This window comes from Anabrus simplex, chromosome 4, assembly GCF_040414725.1.
Source record: "Anabrus simplex isolate iqAnaSimp1 chromosome 4, ASM4041472v1, whole genome shotgun sequence".
Lineage (NCBI taxonomy): Eukaryota > Metazoa > Arthropoda > Insecta > Orthoptera > Tettigoniidae > Anabrus > Anabrus simplex.
In genome coordinates, this window is record NC_090268.1 from 340,530,178 (window position 1) to 340,545,142 (window position 14,965).

Sequence of the window (14,965 nt, forward strand, 5' to 3'; positions counted from 1 at the left end):
TACTTTGCCTGGTATACTAATCAATGAGATACCTTGATAGTTGTTGCAATCCTTCCTGTTCCCTTGTTTATAGATAGGTGCAATTACTGCTTTTGTCCAATCTGAATGTACCTTACCAACACTCCATGCTAATTTTACTACTCTATGAAGCCATTTCATCCCTGCCTTCCCACTATTCTTCACCATTTCAGGTCTTATTACATCTATTCCTGCTGCTTTATTGACAATGGAGTTTATTTACCATCCTTCCCACTTCCTCAAGTGTAATTTCACCAACATTATTTTCCTTCTCCCCATGAGCTTGGCTCTTTGCAACACCACCAGGATGATTTCCTTTTACCTTGAGAAGATGTTCAAAATATTCCCTCCATCTCTTCAGTGATTCCCTGGCATCTATTTTGAGTTCACCTGAATTACTCAAAACACTGTTCATTTCCCTTTTCCCTCCCTTCCTAAGATTCTTTATTACTGTCCAGAAAGGTTTCCCTGCTGCTTGACCTAGCCTTTCCAGGTTATTACCGCAATCTTCCCACGACTTCTTTTTTGATTCAACAACTATTTGTTTCGCTCTGTTTCTTTCATCTACGTACAAATCCCTGTCTGCCTTGGCCCTTGTTTGGAGCCATTTCTGATAAGCCTTCTTTTTACGTTTACAAGCTGCCCTCACTGCATCATTCCACCAAGATGTTCGACTTTTCCCATCTTTACACACAGTTGTTCCTAGGCATTCCCTTGCTGTTTCTACTACAGCATCCCTGTATGCCACCCATTCACTTTCTATATCCTGAACCTGCTTACTATCTACTGTTCGAAACTTCTCAATAATCATATCCATGTACTTCTATCTAATTTCCTCGTCCTGGAGATTTTCTACCCTTATTCGTTTGCAGACATACTTCACTTTCTCTACCCTAGTCCTAGAGATATTTAGTTCACTACAGATCAGATAGTGGTCTGTATCATCGAAAAATCCCCGGAAAACTCGTACAATCCTAACAGATTTCCTGAATTCGAAGTCTGTAAGATATCGTCTATTATGGATCTGGTACCCCTAGCCTCCCATGTGTAGCAGTGAATAGCCTTGTGCTTGAAGAATGTATTAGTAACAGCTAAACGCATACTAGCACAGAAGTCCAGCAAACGATTCCCATTCCCATTAGCTTCCATATCTTGCCCACATTTACCAATCAGCCTTTCGTATCCTTCAGTTCTATTTCCAACTCTCGCATTGAAATCACCCATTGGCACTATTCTGTCCTTGCTGTTGACCCTGACAACGATGTCACTCAGTGCTTCATAAAACTTGTCAAGTTCATTCTCATCTGCACCCTCACATGGTGAATACACGGAGACAATTATAGTCCTAATTCCTCCAGCTGACAAATCTACCCACATCATTCGCTCATTTTCGTGCCTAACAGAAACTATGTTGCGTGCAGTAGTATTCCTGATTAAGAGCCCTACCCCAGATTCTGCCCTTCGCTTTCTTATACCCATCAAGTACACTTTATAATCTCCTATCTCTTCCTAGTTATCTCCCCTTACCCGAATATCACTTACTCCTAGCACATCCAGATGCATCTTCTTTGCTGACTCAGCCAGTTCTACTTTCTTTCTTCCATAAGCCCCATTAATATTGATAGCTCCCCATCGAATTCCATTTCGTTCGCCAAGTTGTTTCCAAGGAGTCCCTTCCCTGTCAAATGGGAGTGGGACTCCGTTACTCCCATAGGTCCGAGGCTGGCTTAAAATGTTCTGAGCTCGGTAAATTCATGAAGCATAGTCCAAGTGAGGATCTCTCCTCTAATGGGTTATGGACCACCGGTGAATTGTATAGTCCTAGCCGCCTGAGCCATGAGGGCCATGACTCAGAATATGTCCGAGATTCCCACTCCCATTCCATAGCAACTGGTATCCCGACTCTCAGGACCACTTACTAGGCCACTCAGTCGTTGCACATGGTTCACGAACTAGGACGTGACTACAGTAACCCACACCATGAATTAAATCAGTTGATCAGTATTTTCTGTTTTTAGAATTATGTTTAAAGGAACAGTTTGAAAGGGATAGGCGTAAATGCCTCCCCTGCGAACCATGTGACCTTGCCTCGGTGGGGAGGCTTGCATGTCCCAATGAAGCAGATAGCAGAGCCGCAGGTACAACCATATCAGATGGGTATCTGTTGAGAGACCAGGCTAAGGAATTGTTTATCGAAAGGGGGGGTAGCAGTCTTTCGGAAGTTGCAAGGGCGGCAGTCTAGATGATGACTGATATTACCTTGTAATAATACTCAGCATGGCTTAGCTGTGTTGATACTGCTTCATGGCTGAAAGTAACGGGAAACTACAGCCGTAACTAACTTCTGAGGACATGCAGTTCTCTCTGTATGAATGATGTAATGATGATAGCTTCCTCCCGGGTAAAATATTCCGGAGGTAAACCAGTCCCCCATTCGGATCTCCGGGTGGGGACTACACGAAAGGGGGCAATCATCAGGAAGATGGATACTGACATTCTGCGAGTCGAAGCGTGGAATGTTAGAAGTTTGAATCATTGTGGTAGGTTAGAGAATCTGAAAAGGGAGATGTATAGACTAAAGTTAGATGTAGTTGGTATAAGTGAAGTACGTATCAGGGGAAATGCACGAGTTGGTTTAATAATGAATAAGAAAATAGGGCAGTGGGTAAGCTACTATGACCAGCATAGTGAAAGAATTATTGTCATCAAGATAGACACCAAACCAATGCCCACCACAATAGTGCAGGTCTAGATGCCTACTAGTTCGGCGGATGATGAGGATATTGAAAGAATATATGAAGAGATTGAAGTTTTAATGCAATATGTAAAAGGTGACAAGAATCAAATTGTGATGGGAGACTGGAATGCAGTGGTAGGCCAAGGAAGAGAAGGTAATACAGTAGGAGAATTCGGATTGGGGCAAAGGAACGAAAGAGGAAGTCAGCTGGTTGAATTCTGCACTGATCATAATTTAGTCATTGCCAATACTTGGTTCAAACACACAAACAATAGCTGTATACTTGGACGAGACCTGGAGACATTGGAAGGTATTAAATAGACTTTATTATGATTAGGCAGAGATTCAGAAACCAGGTGTTGGATTGCAAAACTTTCCCAGGAGCAGACGTGGACTCTGGCCACAACTTGTTGGTCATGAAATGCCATCTGAAGTTGAAGAAATTGAAGAAAGGAAAGAATGCGAAAAGATGGGATCTAGACAATTTGAAAGAAAAGAGTGTGAGGGATTGCTTCAAGGAACATGTTGCACAAGGACTAAATGAAAAGGCTAAAGGAGACACAATAGAGGAAGAGTGGATAGCCATGAAAAATGAAGTTGGTAGGGCTGCTGAGGAAATGTTAGGAAGGAAGAAAAGATCAACTAAGAATCAGTGGATAACTCAGGAGATACTAGACCTGATTGATGAACGACGAAAATACAAGAATGCTAGAAATGAAGAGGGCATAAAAGAATACAGGCGATTACAGAATGAAGTGGATAGAAAGTGCAAGGTAGCTAAGGAAGAATGGCTGAAGGAGAAGTGCAAGGATGTCGAAGGTTGTATTGTCCTAGGAAAGGTAGATGCTGCATACAGGAAAATCGAGGAGACCTTTGGAGAAAGGAAATCTAGGTGTATGAATATTAAGAGCTCAGATAGAAAGTCACTTCTAGGGAAAGAAGACAAAGCAGAAAGATGGTAGGAACATATCCAACAGTTGTATCAAGGTAAAGATGTAGATAATTTGGTTCTGGAACAAGCAGAGGCTGTTGATGCTGATGAAATGGGAGATCCAATTTCGAGGTCAGAGTTTGACAGAGCTGTGAGAGACCTAAATAGGAACAAGTCACCTGGAATTTATGATATTCCCACTGAATTACTGACCGCCTTAGGAGAAACCAGCATGGCAAGGTTATTCCATTTAGTGTGTAAGATTTATGAGACAGGAGAAGTGCCATCCGCTTTTTGGCAGAATGTTGTTATACCTATTCCCAAGAAAGCCGGTGCTGACAAATGTGAAAACTACCGCACATTAGTTTAATATCTCATGCCTGCAAAATTTTAACACGTATTATTTACAGAAGAATGGAAAGACAAGTTGAAGCTGAGTTGAGAGAAGATCAATTTGGCTTCAGAAGAAATGTAAGAACACATGAAGCAATCCTGACTTTTCTTCTGAGAGGATCGAATTAAGAAGGACAAGCCCACGTACATGGTGTTCATAAATCTAGAAAAGGCATTCGATAATGTTGATTGGACCAAGCTATTTAAGATTCTGAAGGTGATTGGGATCAGATACTGAGAACGAAGAATTATCTACAATCTGTATAAAAATCAGTCTGCAATGATAATAATAGAGGGCTTTGAAAAAGAAGCAGCAATCCAGAAAGGAGTGAGGCAAAGCTGCAGTTTTCCTCCCTGCTTTTCAGTGTTTACATAGAACAGGCAGTAAAGGAAATCAAAGAGGAATGTTGAAAGGGAATCACTTTCCAAGGAGAGGAAATCAAACTCTTGAGATTTACCAATGATATTGTTATTTTATCTGAGACTGCAGAAGATCTCGAGAAGCTGCTGAATGGTATGGACGAAGTCTTGAGTAAGGAGTACAAGATGAAAATAAATGTCCAAAACAAAAGTAATAGAGTGCAGTCGAATGAAGGCAGGTGATGCAGGAATTATTAGATTAGGAAATTAAGTCTTAAAGGAAGTAGATGAATATTGTTACTTGGGTAATAAAATAACTAACGATGGCAGAAGGAGGACATAAAATGCAGACTAGAACAAGCAAGGAAGAGCTTTCTTAAGAAAAGGAAGTTGCTCATTTCAAACAATGATATAGGAATTAGAAAGATATTTTTGAAGACTTTTGTGATGAGCGGGGCATTGTATGGAAGTGAAACATGGACGATAACTAGCTCAGAAAGAAACAGAAGCTTTTGAAATGTGGTGTTGCAGAAGAATGCTGAAGGTGAGATAGATCGAATCATGAATGAAGAGATTCTGAATCAAATTGGTGGGAGGAGATTGATTTGGCTAAATTTGATGAGAAGAAGAGAGAGGAGAATGATAGGACACATCTTAAGACACCCAGGACCTGTTCATTTTTTTTATTTTTTTTAAGGAAGTTTAGGCAGTAAAAACTGTAGGGCTAGACCAAGGTATTAATATGACTGAGCAGATGTAGGATGCACTAGTTACGGGTAGCACTGGTAGGATGGCACGGAGGGCTGCATCAGACCGTTCTATGGACTGATGACTCAAACAGCAACAGGTGTAAATGAGAAAATAAAAATTTTAATTTTTTTTTCATATTTCATTGTTATTGTTGTTGCTATTATTACTATCATTATTATCATGTCCAGTTCCATGGCCGAGTGGTCATTGTCTTGGCCTTCAGGTCTCAGGTCCTGTGTTTGGTTCCCAGCTGTGTCACTAAATTTAATAGGAAATGGTTAATTCCCTTTGCTTGGGGACTGGATGCTTTGTACTGAGCATAACAAGACCTTCGCAATATTGTATCATGGACAACATACGGGTTGCAAGTTTAATTTGGTTTCACCAAGAGGAAAAGTCCTCTCAATTTTAATTACTGTGTTGACGAGGTGAAAGTACCTCTGGGGATCACTAAGTATTTAGGTGTTAATATAAGGAAAGATCTTCAGATGGCTAATCACATTAACAAGGTTATGATTAAATGTTACAGATCTCTTCTTATGTTTACGAAGGTATTTAGGGATTGTAGTAGGGATGTAAAGGAGAGTGGGAAATTTTAGAGTATGGTTCTAGTGTATGAGAACTGGAAAAGATCCCGAGGAAAGCAGCACGATTTGTTCTGGGTGGTTTCTGACAAATGAGTAGGGTTACAAAAATATTGCAAACTTTGAGAGTAAGGAGATGAACTGCTTATGTTCCAAGGTGTCGGTGGAAAGATGGCGTGGAATGATGCTAGTAGATGAACGAGCTTGAGTGGAGCTTTTAAAAATAGAAATGATCGTAATATGCGGATAAAATAGGAATTCAAGAGGACAAGTTACTCCTTGGTGCTACAGCCCCTGTAGGGCCTTGGCCTCCTGGACAATCTCCACCCACTCTTCTCTGTTGACTGCTCTGGTTCTCCATCTTCTAATTCCCATCCGTCTCAAATCCTCCTCCACGCTGTCCAACCATCTGATCCTCGGTCTTCCCATCATATGACGTCCTTCTGGTTTCCCATCAAAGACTTTCTTTACTGTCCTGTTCTGTCATTCTTTCTACATGTCCCAACCATCGCAGTCTACTATTCTTTATTTCCGCTACCATATCTGGTTTATTATACAGCTCTCTGATTTCCTTATTATTTCTGATTCGCCAGAGTTGACCATCCTTTATTGGTCCGTAGACTTTCCTAAGTATGTTCCTTTCCCATCTCCATAGCAACTCCTCATCACCTTGTGTCATAGTCCAAGTTTTCGCACCATACATCACCACAGGTCTGACTACTGTGCGATAAACAGTCAGGTCTAGATTCCTACTAAGACTCGTTGCTTTAAATACCTTGCCTAAGGCAAAGTAACTCCTATTACCAGCTGCTATCCTAGCATGTATTTCTTCCTTCACATCATTGTTTTCAGCTACTGTTGACCCTAGATATTTAAAGCTTTTGCTGCATTCATATTCTTTCCCATTTAAATTCATATTATTATTTTTTTGCTTCATTATACTTTTTCCTAGACATTAGCATGTACTTAGTTTTTGACTGATTAATCATCAGTCCCTTCTCAGCCCCATATTTTTCTAGTTTTCTCAACTTTTCTTCCAGATCCAGTATCCTCCTGGATAGCAAATCAATATCGTCTGCATATGCAAGGTCTTGTGTCACTCCATTTAACAATGTTCCACCAGGGTTGCTCCCTTGTATTATTTGCATTACCCTCTCCAAAGCAATGTTAAACAGAAGGGTGGAAAGTACATCACCCTGTCATAATCCTTGGTTAACTTCAAAAGCTTTAGATAAAGTACCCTCAAACTTTACTTTACATATTGTTGTCGCTAGAGTCATTTGGACCAATCCTGTAAGTTTGTTGCCTCTTTCATTGCTTTCCATAACTGATCCCTTCTGATACTATCGTATGCCTGTTTAAAATCAATAAACAGTTGATGAACATCAATGTTATACTTGTAACATTTTTCAAGGATCTGTCTGATAGTAAAATATCTGGTCCGTATTGGATCTGTTAATTCTGAAGCCGCACTGGTAATCTCCTAGATATTCTTCAATGTATGGTCTCAGCCTTCCAGCTATGATTTTTGCTAAGGTTTTATAAGCAATACATAGCAATGCTATTCCTCTATAATTCCCACAGTCTGCTTTATCATGTTTCTTATGTATAGGGCAGAGTATTGCTTTATTCCATTGCTCTGGCATTTTCTCCTTTTGCCATATCTCTACCATAATTTCATGCAACCACCTTGTTAGTTTCTCTCCTCCATATTTTATCATTTCTGCAGTAATGTTGTCTTCTCCTGGCGCCTTATTGCTTTTAAGAGCATTGATTCCATCTTTAACTTCTTGCAATGTAGGTTCCTTGATTGATTCCAGGTCCACCTCTTCTCTACTTTGTTCCTGCCCACTCTCTTCTGTCTGCACCTCTTCGTCCTCACCTTCAAATCCTGACTCCTTATTCAGCAGTTCACTAAAATATTCCACCCATCTGTCAAACATCTGATCTTTACCTCCAATCAGATTTCCCTCCTTATCTTTACAGAAAACTGCACTGGGTTGAAAGCCTTTCTTTATATCTTTTACCCTTATATAAAACTGTCTAGTTTCCTGAGCAGTCTTTCTCTCTTCTAATTCTTCAATCCACTGTTTCTCAAATTCTCTCTTTTTCTTCCTACATTCCTTGTCCGCTTCCTTTCTCTTCTCTCTGTATTCTTCTCCTTCTTGCCTCGTTCCTTTCTTCAATCTTCTTCCTACAATCTTCATCAAACCAGTGCTGAATCCTTGATTGCTTCTTTCTGCCCAAAACAGTTTCGGCCGTTTTGTATATTATTACCTTTAACCATTTGCCATATTTCTTCAATACTCTCTTCTGTCCAATCTTCCATTTCACTAAGGCTATTTGTCAAAACCATTGCATATTATTGTGCTATATTTTCATCCTTTCTTAACTTAGCATCATCAAACCTGGGTGCAACAACTCTCTTCATCTCTCTGTAGTTGGCTATCCTTTGTCTGTATTTGACTCTTACCAGATAATGATGACTATCTCCATCTGCACATCGACAGCTACCCACTTCCAAGATATCTGAAGCATGCCTTCTATCTATAAGCACATGATCAATTTGGCTGTTTGTGATCCCATCAGGGGAGCACCATGTTACTTTCCTTATATTCTTCCTTTGCATCCATGTGCTTTTAATAAGCAAGTCAATCAACCTTATACCATTATCGTTCGAAACATCATACAAATTCTCCTTACCAGCTGTTTTCCTGTAAGCAATTTCTCTTTCCACTTGGGCGTTAAAGCCCCCCCATAACCACTTTAACATCATGCTTTGCCACTAGTGCTAATTCTTGTTCTAGTTGTTCATAAAAGATATTCTTCTCCCCTGACTCTGCATCTTCTGTTGGTGCATATACACATATGAAAGATATATTGAAAAAGTGGGCTTTTACTCGTAGAAGACAAATTCTGTCATTAACGGGCTTAAAGTTCAATATTACACACTTATTATATGAATTATCAACAAAGAACCCTGTACTTCCATATCCTCTGTTTCCACAGCTATAGAACAAGGTGTGTGTCCCAATTGTAAGTACTCCACTTCCATTCCATTTTACCTCTTGTAATGCTACCACCATCACATATTTCTTCATTTTGTTTTTCAGGTTCAGTAATCCTCCAGATTTATTCAGTGTTCTCACATTCCATGTCGCGCAATATCAATTCATATGCCGTTTTCGTTGCCAGGGTCATTTATCCATTACATTCATCCGGTTTCCTTTGTCCATTGGTTCCGTAACGAGAGTTTTTTCCGGGGTAGAGTTGTTGACCCCACGCCCAACCCCCAACCTGGAGGACCAGCGTACTGCTCTTAGTCTGGCCCATCGCCTTAGACCTGTCCAGCTTGGGTGGCCCTACCAGGAGCCATAGCTCCCGCTGGCATAGCTCTAAGGGTCATTTGAGCACGCAAGCCTCCAAAAACACCCGGCAATGCCATATTGCCTTCGTCAAGGTGGCAGTACCTGCAGGAGGAGAGGAGAAGTTAGGCAAATATTAATTTATAGTGTTACAGGTCTAATAATGCCTGCCTCCCTCAGCTAGACCGGAAGGCAAGTGATGGTCGGTACACATGAACAGACGAGACAAAATGTGCGGTAGAAGTGAGGGTAGTCTTTTGTCTCTTGTTGTTGAGTGCCATATTGGAAGTGGTGAAAAGAAAATTTATGTACTCATGAATGTAAGCACAGTGAAGATTGTTCTATGTTATTTGATTCAGTGATTAATATTTACACGAATGTGTTTGTACAGTTTCTTAGTAAGTTGTAACAAGATTTACAAGATAGTTTTCTAGAGATTCCTATGTTAAACCGATTCTCACAAAGGCAACAATAGGAAAAGGAATTAGGGATTGGATCAAGGGAAATGTTTGATAAATTTCCAAGTTCTTTGAAATCATTTAAGAAAGACTACCCCAAACCCCACAGCACTTAACGCCCTTGAAAGGGCCTTGGCCTGCCCAGCAGCCGCTGCTCAGCCCAAAGGCCTGCAGATTACGAGGGACCGTGTGGTCAACACAACGCATCCTCTCGGCCGTTATTCTGGGCTTTCGAGACCGGGGCCGCCATCTCACCGTCAGATTGCTCCTCAATTCTAATCACTTAGGCTGAGTGGACCTCGAACCAGCCCTCAGGTCGAGAGAAAAATCCCTGACCTGGCTGGGAATCGAACCCAGGGCCTCCGGGCGAGAGGCAGGCACGCTACCCCTGGCCTTAAGAAAGACTAGGTAAACAATTAATAGAGAATCTGCCACCTGGGTGACAGTGCTAAATACAGATCAATAATGACTGATTGAACATTCCTGGAACTCTTACACACCACACATAATTCTGTCCTCCACCACAGTAACTCAGTTTTTCATACATGGCACATGCCCTCATCTTTATCGGAGGGTCTGCATATCACTGTAATATTCGTACAATATTATGTGTATTATTTTATTTATTTTTTTCCCCAGCTGGTGCACCTTTTGTGAAAAAAGGTGGTCTCCGCAATGATGACGAGGAAGAGGATGAAACAGAGAAAGATGTCTTGAAAGTAAACCAACAGCCAAGCCAGGGAGGTCGAAGGAATGCCAACAGGTGAGGAACTTCCATAGCCGTAAGAATTTATACCTATTTGAAGTTTTAATTTCACTGTTATGTTCACTTTTGGATCCCATAATACATAGTTGAAGCGAGAAGGAGGAAAATTTTTTCTTCTCAATCTCAGATAAGTTCGTTACTGCTTCTCAACTTCATCTGGAGGGTGGACATAAACACTACCTCAATGTTGTAAGATGGACAGCAGATAATGGTATGATAGTAAACTGGATGAAAAATTCATTTGTAAGTTTTGCCAAAAGGAAAAATTCTCTTTGTTTTAATTACTGAGTTGATGTGGTGATAGAACCTTATGATGGTCACTGTATGTACTTAGGTTTTAGTGAGAGGAAAGATCTTCATTGGGTAATCACATTAATGAGGTTGTAAATAAAAGTTACATATCTTTTCATATGATTATGAGTTTATTTAAGGGTTGTAGTAAAGATATACGGGGAGCAACAAAAGCTGAAGTACAGAAAAAACTGGCTGAGTGAAACAATATGTTCACTAAAGTTGAGATGAAGATAAATAAATCAAAGACTGTAGAAATGACTATCAACAGGAAAGGAACAAACTCAAACCTCTTTTTGGAAGGAGCTAAACTAAAATCAGTTTCTCATTTCAAGTACCTCGGAAACACAATCTCCAAAGACAACCCTATCAAGCAGGAAATACTCAGCAGGACACAGAAAGCATCAAACTGTTACAATCAAGTCGGAAATCTACTCTGGGACTGCAAAATACCACAAAAAGCAAAAACAACCCCGTACCACACCTACTTCGTACCGATTCTCACATATGGTTTAGAGAGGCATCTACTCTACTAAACAATGACCACAGCAAAATTCAGGCAACAGAAATGAGATTCATTAGAACTATGAATCAAACTACTCGAAAGGACGAAATCAGGAATGAAGTAATCAGGAAAGTAGCGGGAATTCACGTCCTTATTACCAATATAATAAAGAAGTATAGATTTTAGTGGCATAGGCACATTTTGAGAATGAAGAGCGAGCGATCTGCCAGAAAATACTTCGACCCAACCTTCCAAGGGGAAGGCCAAGAAAATGCTGGATACACATGGTGAAATCGGATGTGGAAGAGAGAAGTCTCAAATGGGAAGATGTCCTGGAACAGAAGATTTATGCAGGCAAGAAGAGATAGTGAGTGCTTGTACACCACACCCGGCAAACTGGAGTTGGAAAATGATGACTATAGGTAAGGATATAAAGGAGAGGGTGTAAAAGTCTTTGATAAGATCCAGAGTAGAGTATTACCAGCCCTGTGGTAGAACTTTTGGTACTTCCTGGAAGGGGCTAGTGAGTCAGATGACCGGTAAGCCACCAGCCTACCTGGAGGACGTGGCTGACCTTGCTACGTATTGTTCTATTCGTAGGGTTTCCCTGTGAGATACTCCGAGTTGCATCAAGAATGTTCCATTTCTAGCCACATCGCGAATACTCCGGTACACACCACCCGAGCTATAAAAAGGAGACTAGCTGCCAACAGTCAGTTGCTGTGGGACTAGAAGGTGGAGTCAGCGTTGAACTCGGTATGTTGGAGTTGGTATGAGTTGCCGCTAGTGTGTCATTGGAATCTGAACAACGAGTAGTTCTTGTTGTTGCATTGGAATGTTTAGTGAGTAGCTGGACTGAAGACCGTTGTTACCTGCCGTCATTGTACCACTGGAGTTAGGGTAAGTCGGGTACAGTACGGAGTGCTGTGTGTGTTTTTTCTTTTTTTCTGTGGAATGAGGGCCATCGTAGAGTCAGCGACTGGAGCAGCTGTCATGAGTGTAATTGAAACAGTGGTAATGGTAATTTTGTGAGGAGTGTTGTCCTGCTGTTTAGCACTGTAGAACTGTTGCTCTTTATTTGTTCACTGGATGTGACTGTAAATTACTGGAGTCGAACCAAGGAACAGTTGTCTTGTTGTATGGCCAGTAGACCTGTGTTCAAACCAAGCCATCAGCATGCACCTGCGGTGTGGGATGACTGGACTGGTGAGCGCAAGTGAAAGCCCTGTCAATCAAGAGGTTTGTTCCAACATTATCAGAAATGGTTTGCAAACCGTCTGATGCATGCGCAGTAAGAAAAGAGTGTTCCAACTTTCTTCAAACACAAACATTGTCTCAGTCGGTCGTTCTAACAGACTGTAGACCGTTCATGAACCAGTTTGCTGCTGGCAAAGAGGTTCGTAGTCAAGAGCAAGAGCTGTTCGTCAGAGACATGCGCAGTACACCAAAATAATGGTGAGCTGTGCATTGTGGTCCATAGCTGTGAACAGCTGATCGGTCATCAACAGCTGGCGGGAGCAGATGACATATTAAATTCAAATAACAATGATAAATGACAATTGTGATGTTTTTATGGACTCGGAAACCAGTGAAGATGATCTGTAGATACATCACAATATCCCAAAAGTGAAAAATGAACATTATTTAGGCAAGTTGTTATTTATTTATAATTTTTACTTGTTTGCAGTTATGTTTCAAAATTACATATATAAATAATTTAGTAACCAAAACTCTCTCTCTCTCTCTCTCTCTCTCTTTCTCTAGAAAAAACAATACTCCGCCATAATAATGAAATGTTTAAGGAGCATTTTTGTGTCGGTAGGGAGATAATTGAGAATATTTCAGAAAGATATGAAGAAAGTGATCAGTACAAACATCAGTCTGGCCAATATGGAAAATTTTCTGCACTGAGTTAGGTTTGTCTGCTGCAATAATAATAATAATAATAATAATAATAATAATAATAATAATAATAAATTAACAACAATAATCATTAGTTTTGTTTTTCCAACTTTTAATACCAATATAAATGGTCCGTTATTGGACATTATAAATTTTCCAGCTAGCTCATTCTTGGTTGCCAGCGTTTCGCCCTCGTGTGCTAGGGTGGGCTCATCAGTTGGTACCTAGCATACCTACCAATACGCTGGCTAGTGCATACCGTGGAGGCCACTGCGTAGGCTAACTGGAGCCACCGGCAGTGCCAATGCACTAAGAGACTTTGTCTCATCACTAAAAATTGATGCCTGCTTGGCCATCAGATGATATAGATGTTGATTCCCATAGGGAATCTGAAATATTTGTCCTGAATGAGCAAATTTATAATACCAATATAAATGGTCCGTTATTGGACATTATAAATTTTCCAGCTAGCTCATTCTTGGTTAGCCTACGCAGTGGCCTCCACGGTATGCACTAGCCAGCGTATTGGTAGGTGTGCTAGGTACCAACTGATGAGCCCACCCTAGCACACGAGGGCGAAACGCTGGCAACCAAGAATGAGCTAGCTGGAAAATTTATAATGTCCAATAACGGACCATTTATATTATAAATTTGCTCATTCAGGACAAATATTTCAGATTCCCTATGGGAATCAACATCTATATCATCTGATGGCCAAGCAGGCATCAATTTTTAGTGATGAGACAAAGTCTCTTAGTGCATTGGCACTGCCGGTGGCTCCAGTTAGCCTACGCAGTGGCCTCCACGGTATGCACTAGCCAGCGTATTGGTAGGTGTGCTAGGTACCAACTGATGAGCCCACCCTAGCACACGAGGGCGAAACGTTGGCAACCAAGAATGAGCTAGCTGGAAAATTTATAATGTCCAATAACGGACCATTTATATTGGTATTATAAATTTGCTCATTCAGGACAAATATTTCAGATTCCCTATGGGAATCAACATCTATATCATTTCCAACTTTTCCTATGGTTCATTGGGCATCAGACTGCAAGTTTCCAGGATGTTGCAGATAGTTTTACCGAGTGAGTTGGCTGTGCTGTTAGGGGCACGCAGCTGTGAGCTTGCATATGGGAGATAGAAGGTTCGAACCCCACTGATGGCAGCTTTGAAGATGGTTTTCTGTTTCCCCATTTTCACACCAGGCAGCTGCTGGTGATGTTCCTTAATTAAGACCACGGCCGCATCCTTTCTCTTCCTAGCCCTTTCCTATCCCATCGTTGCTGTAGGACCTACGTGTATCGGGGTGCAATGTAAAGAAAATTTGTTTTAAAAAAAAAAGCAGACATAATTGTAATTTTTCTGAGGTGTCTGTATAGAATTGTCAAACGCCTGAGAGTCTTTATTAGCAACTTATCTCCTCAAGTGCTAACATGATCTACAGAAGGTGAAAAAATGAATACCGAGTAATATTTGAGAGAAAGTGGATTTCCAAAAGTCATAGGTGCCATAGTTGGTTGTCACATTGAAATTGATAAACCTGCAAATGATCCCGACTCATACCTAAACAGAAAACTACACTATTCCGTACAGGAATGTTTTTTATTATTTGGGGCCAATGACCTAGTTGTTAGGCCCCTTTAAACAACAAGCATCATCATCATCATCTTTGTTTATTTATTCATCAAAATAGGCTATGTCTTCATAGTAAACCACAGTTAATGTTAATGCTAGTTGCTTTACGTCGCACCGACACAGATAGGTCTTATGGCGATGATGGGATAGGAAAGGACTAGGAGTTGGAAGGAAGCGGCCGTGGCCTTAATTAAGGTACAGCCCCAGCATTTGCCTGGTATGAAAATGGGAAACCACAGAAAACCATCTTCAGGGCTGCCGACAGTGGGA

At 40.8% G+C, this 14,965-nt stretch overlaps 1 protein-coding gene across 1 annotated transcript in view; it reads left to right on the forward strand.

The window, feature by feature from the left end:
* Nucleotides 1-14,965, forward strand: part of Ns4 (Nucleostemin 4) — a 129,709-nt gene that overhangs the window by 21,414 nt on the left and 93,330 nt on the right. Inside the window, exon 2 of the mRNA XM_067146531.2 lies at nucleotides 10,236-10,359. Coding sequence (XP_067002632.2) covers nucleotides 10,236-10,359 — 124 coding nt within the window. The remainder of the gene's footprint in view (nucleotides 1-10,235; nucleotides 10,360-14,965) is intronic.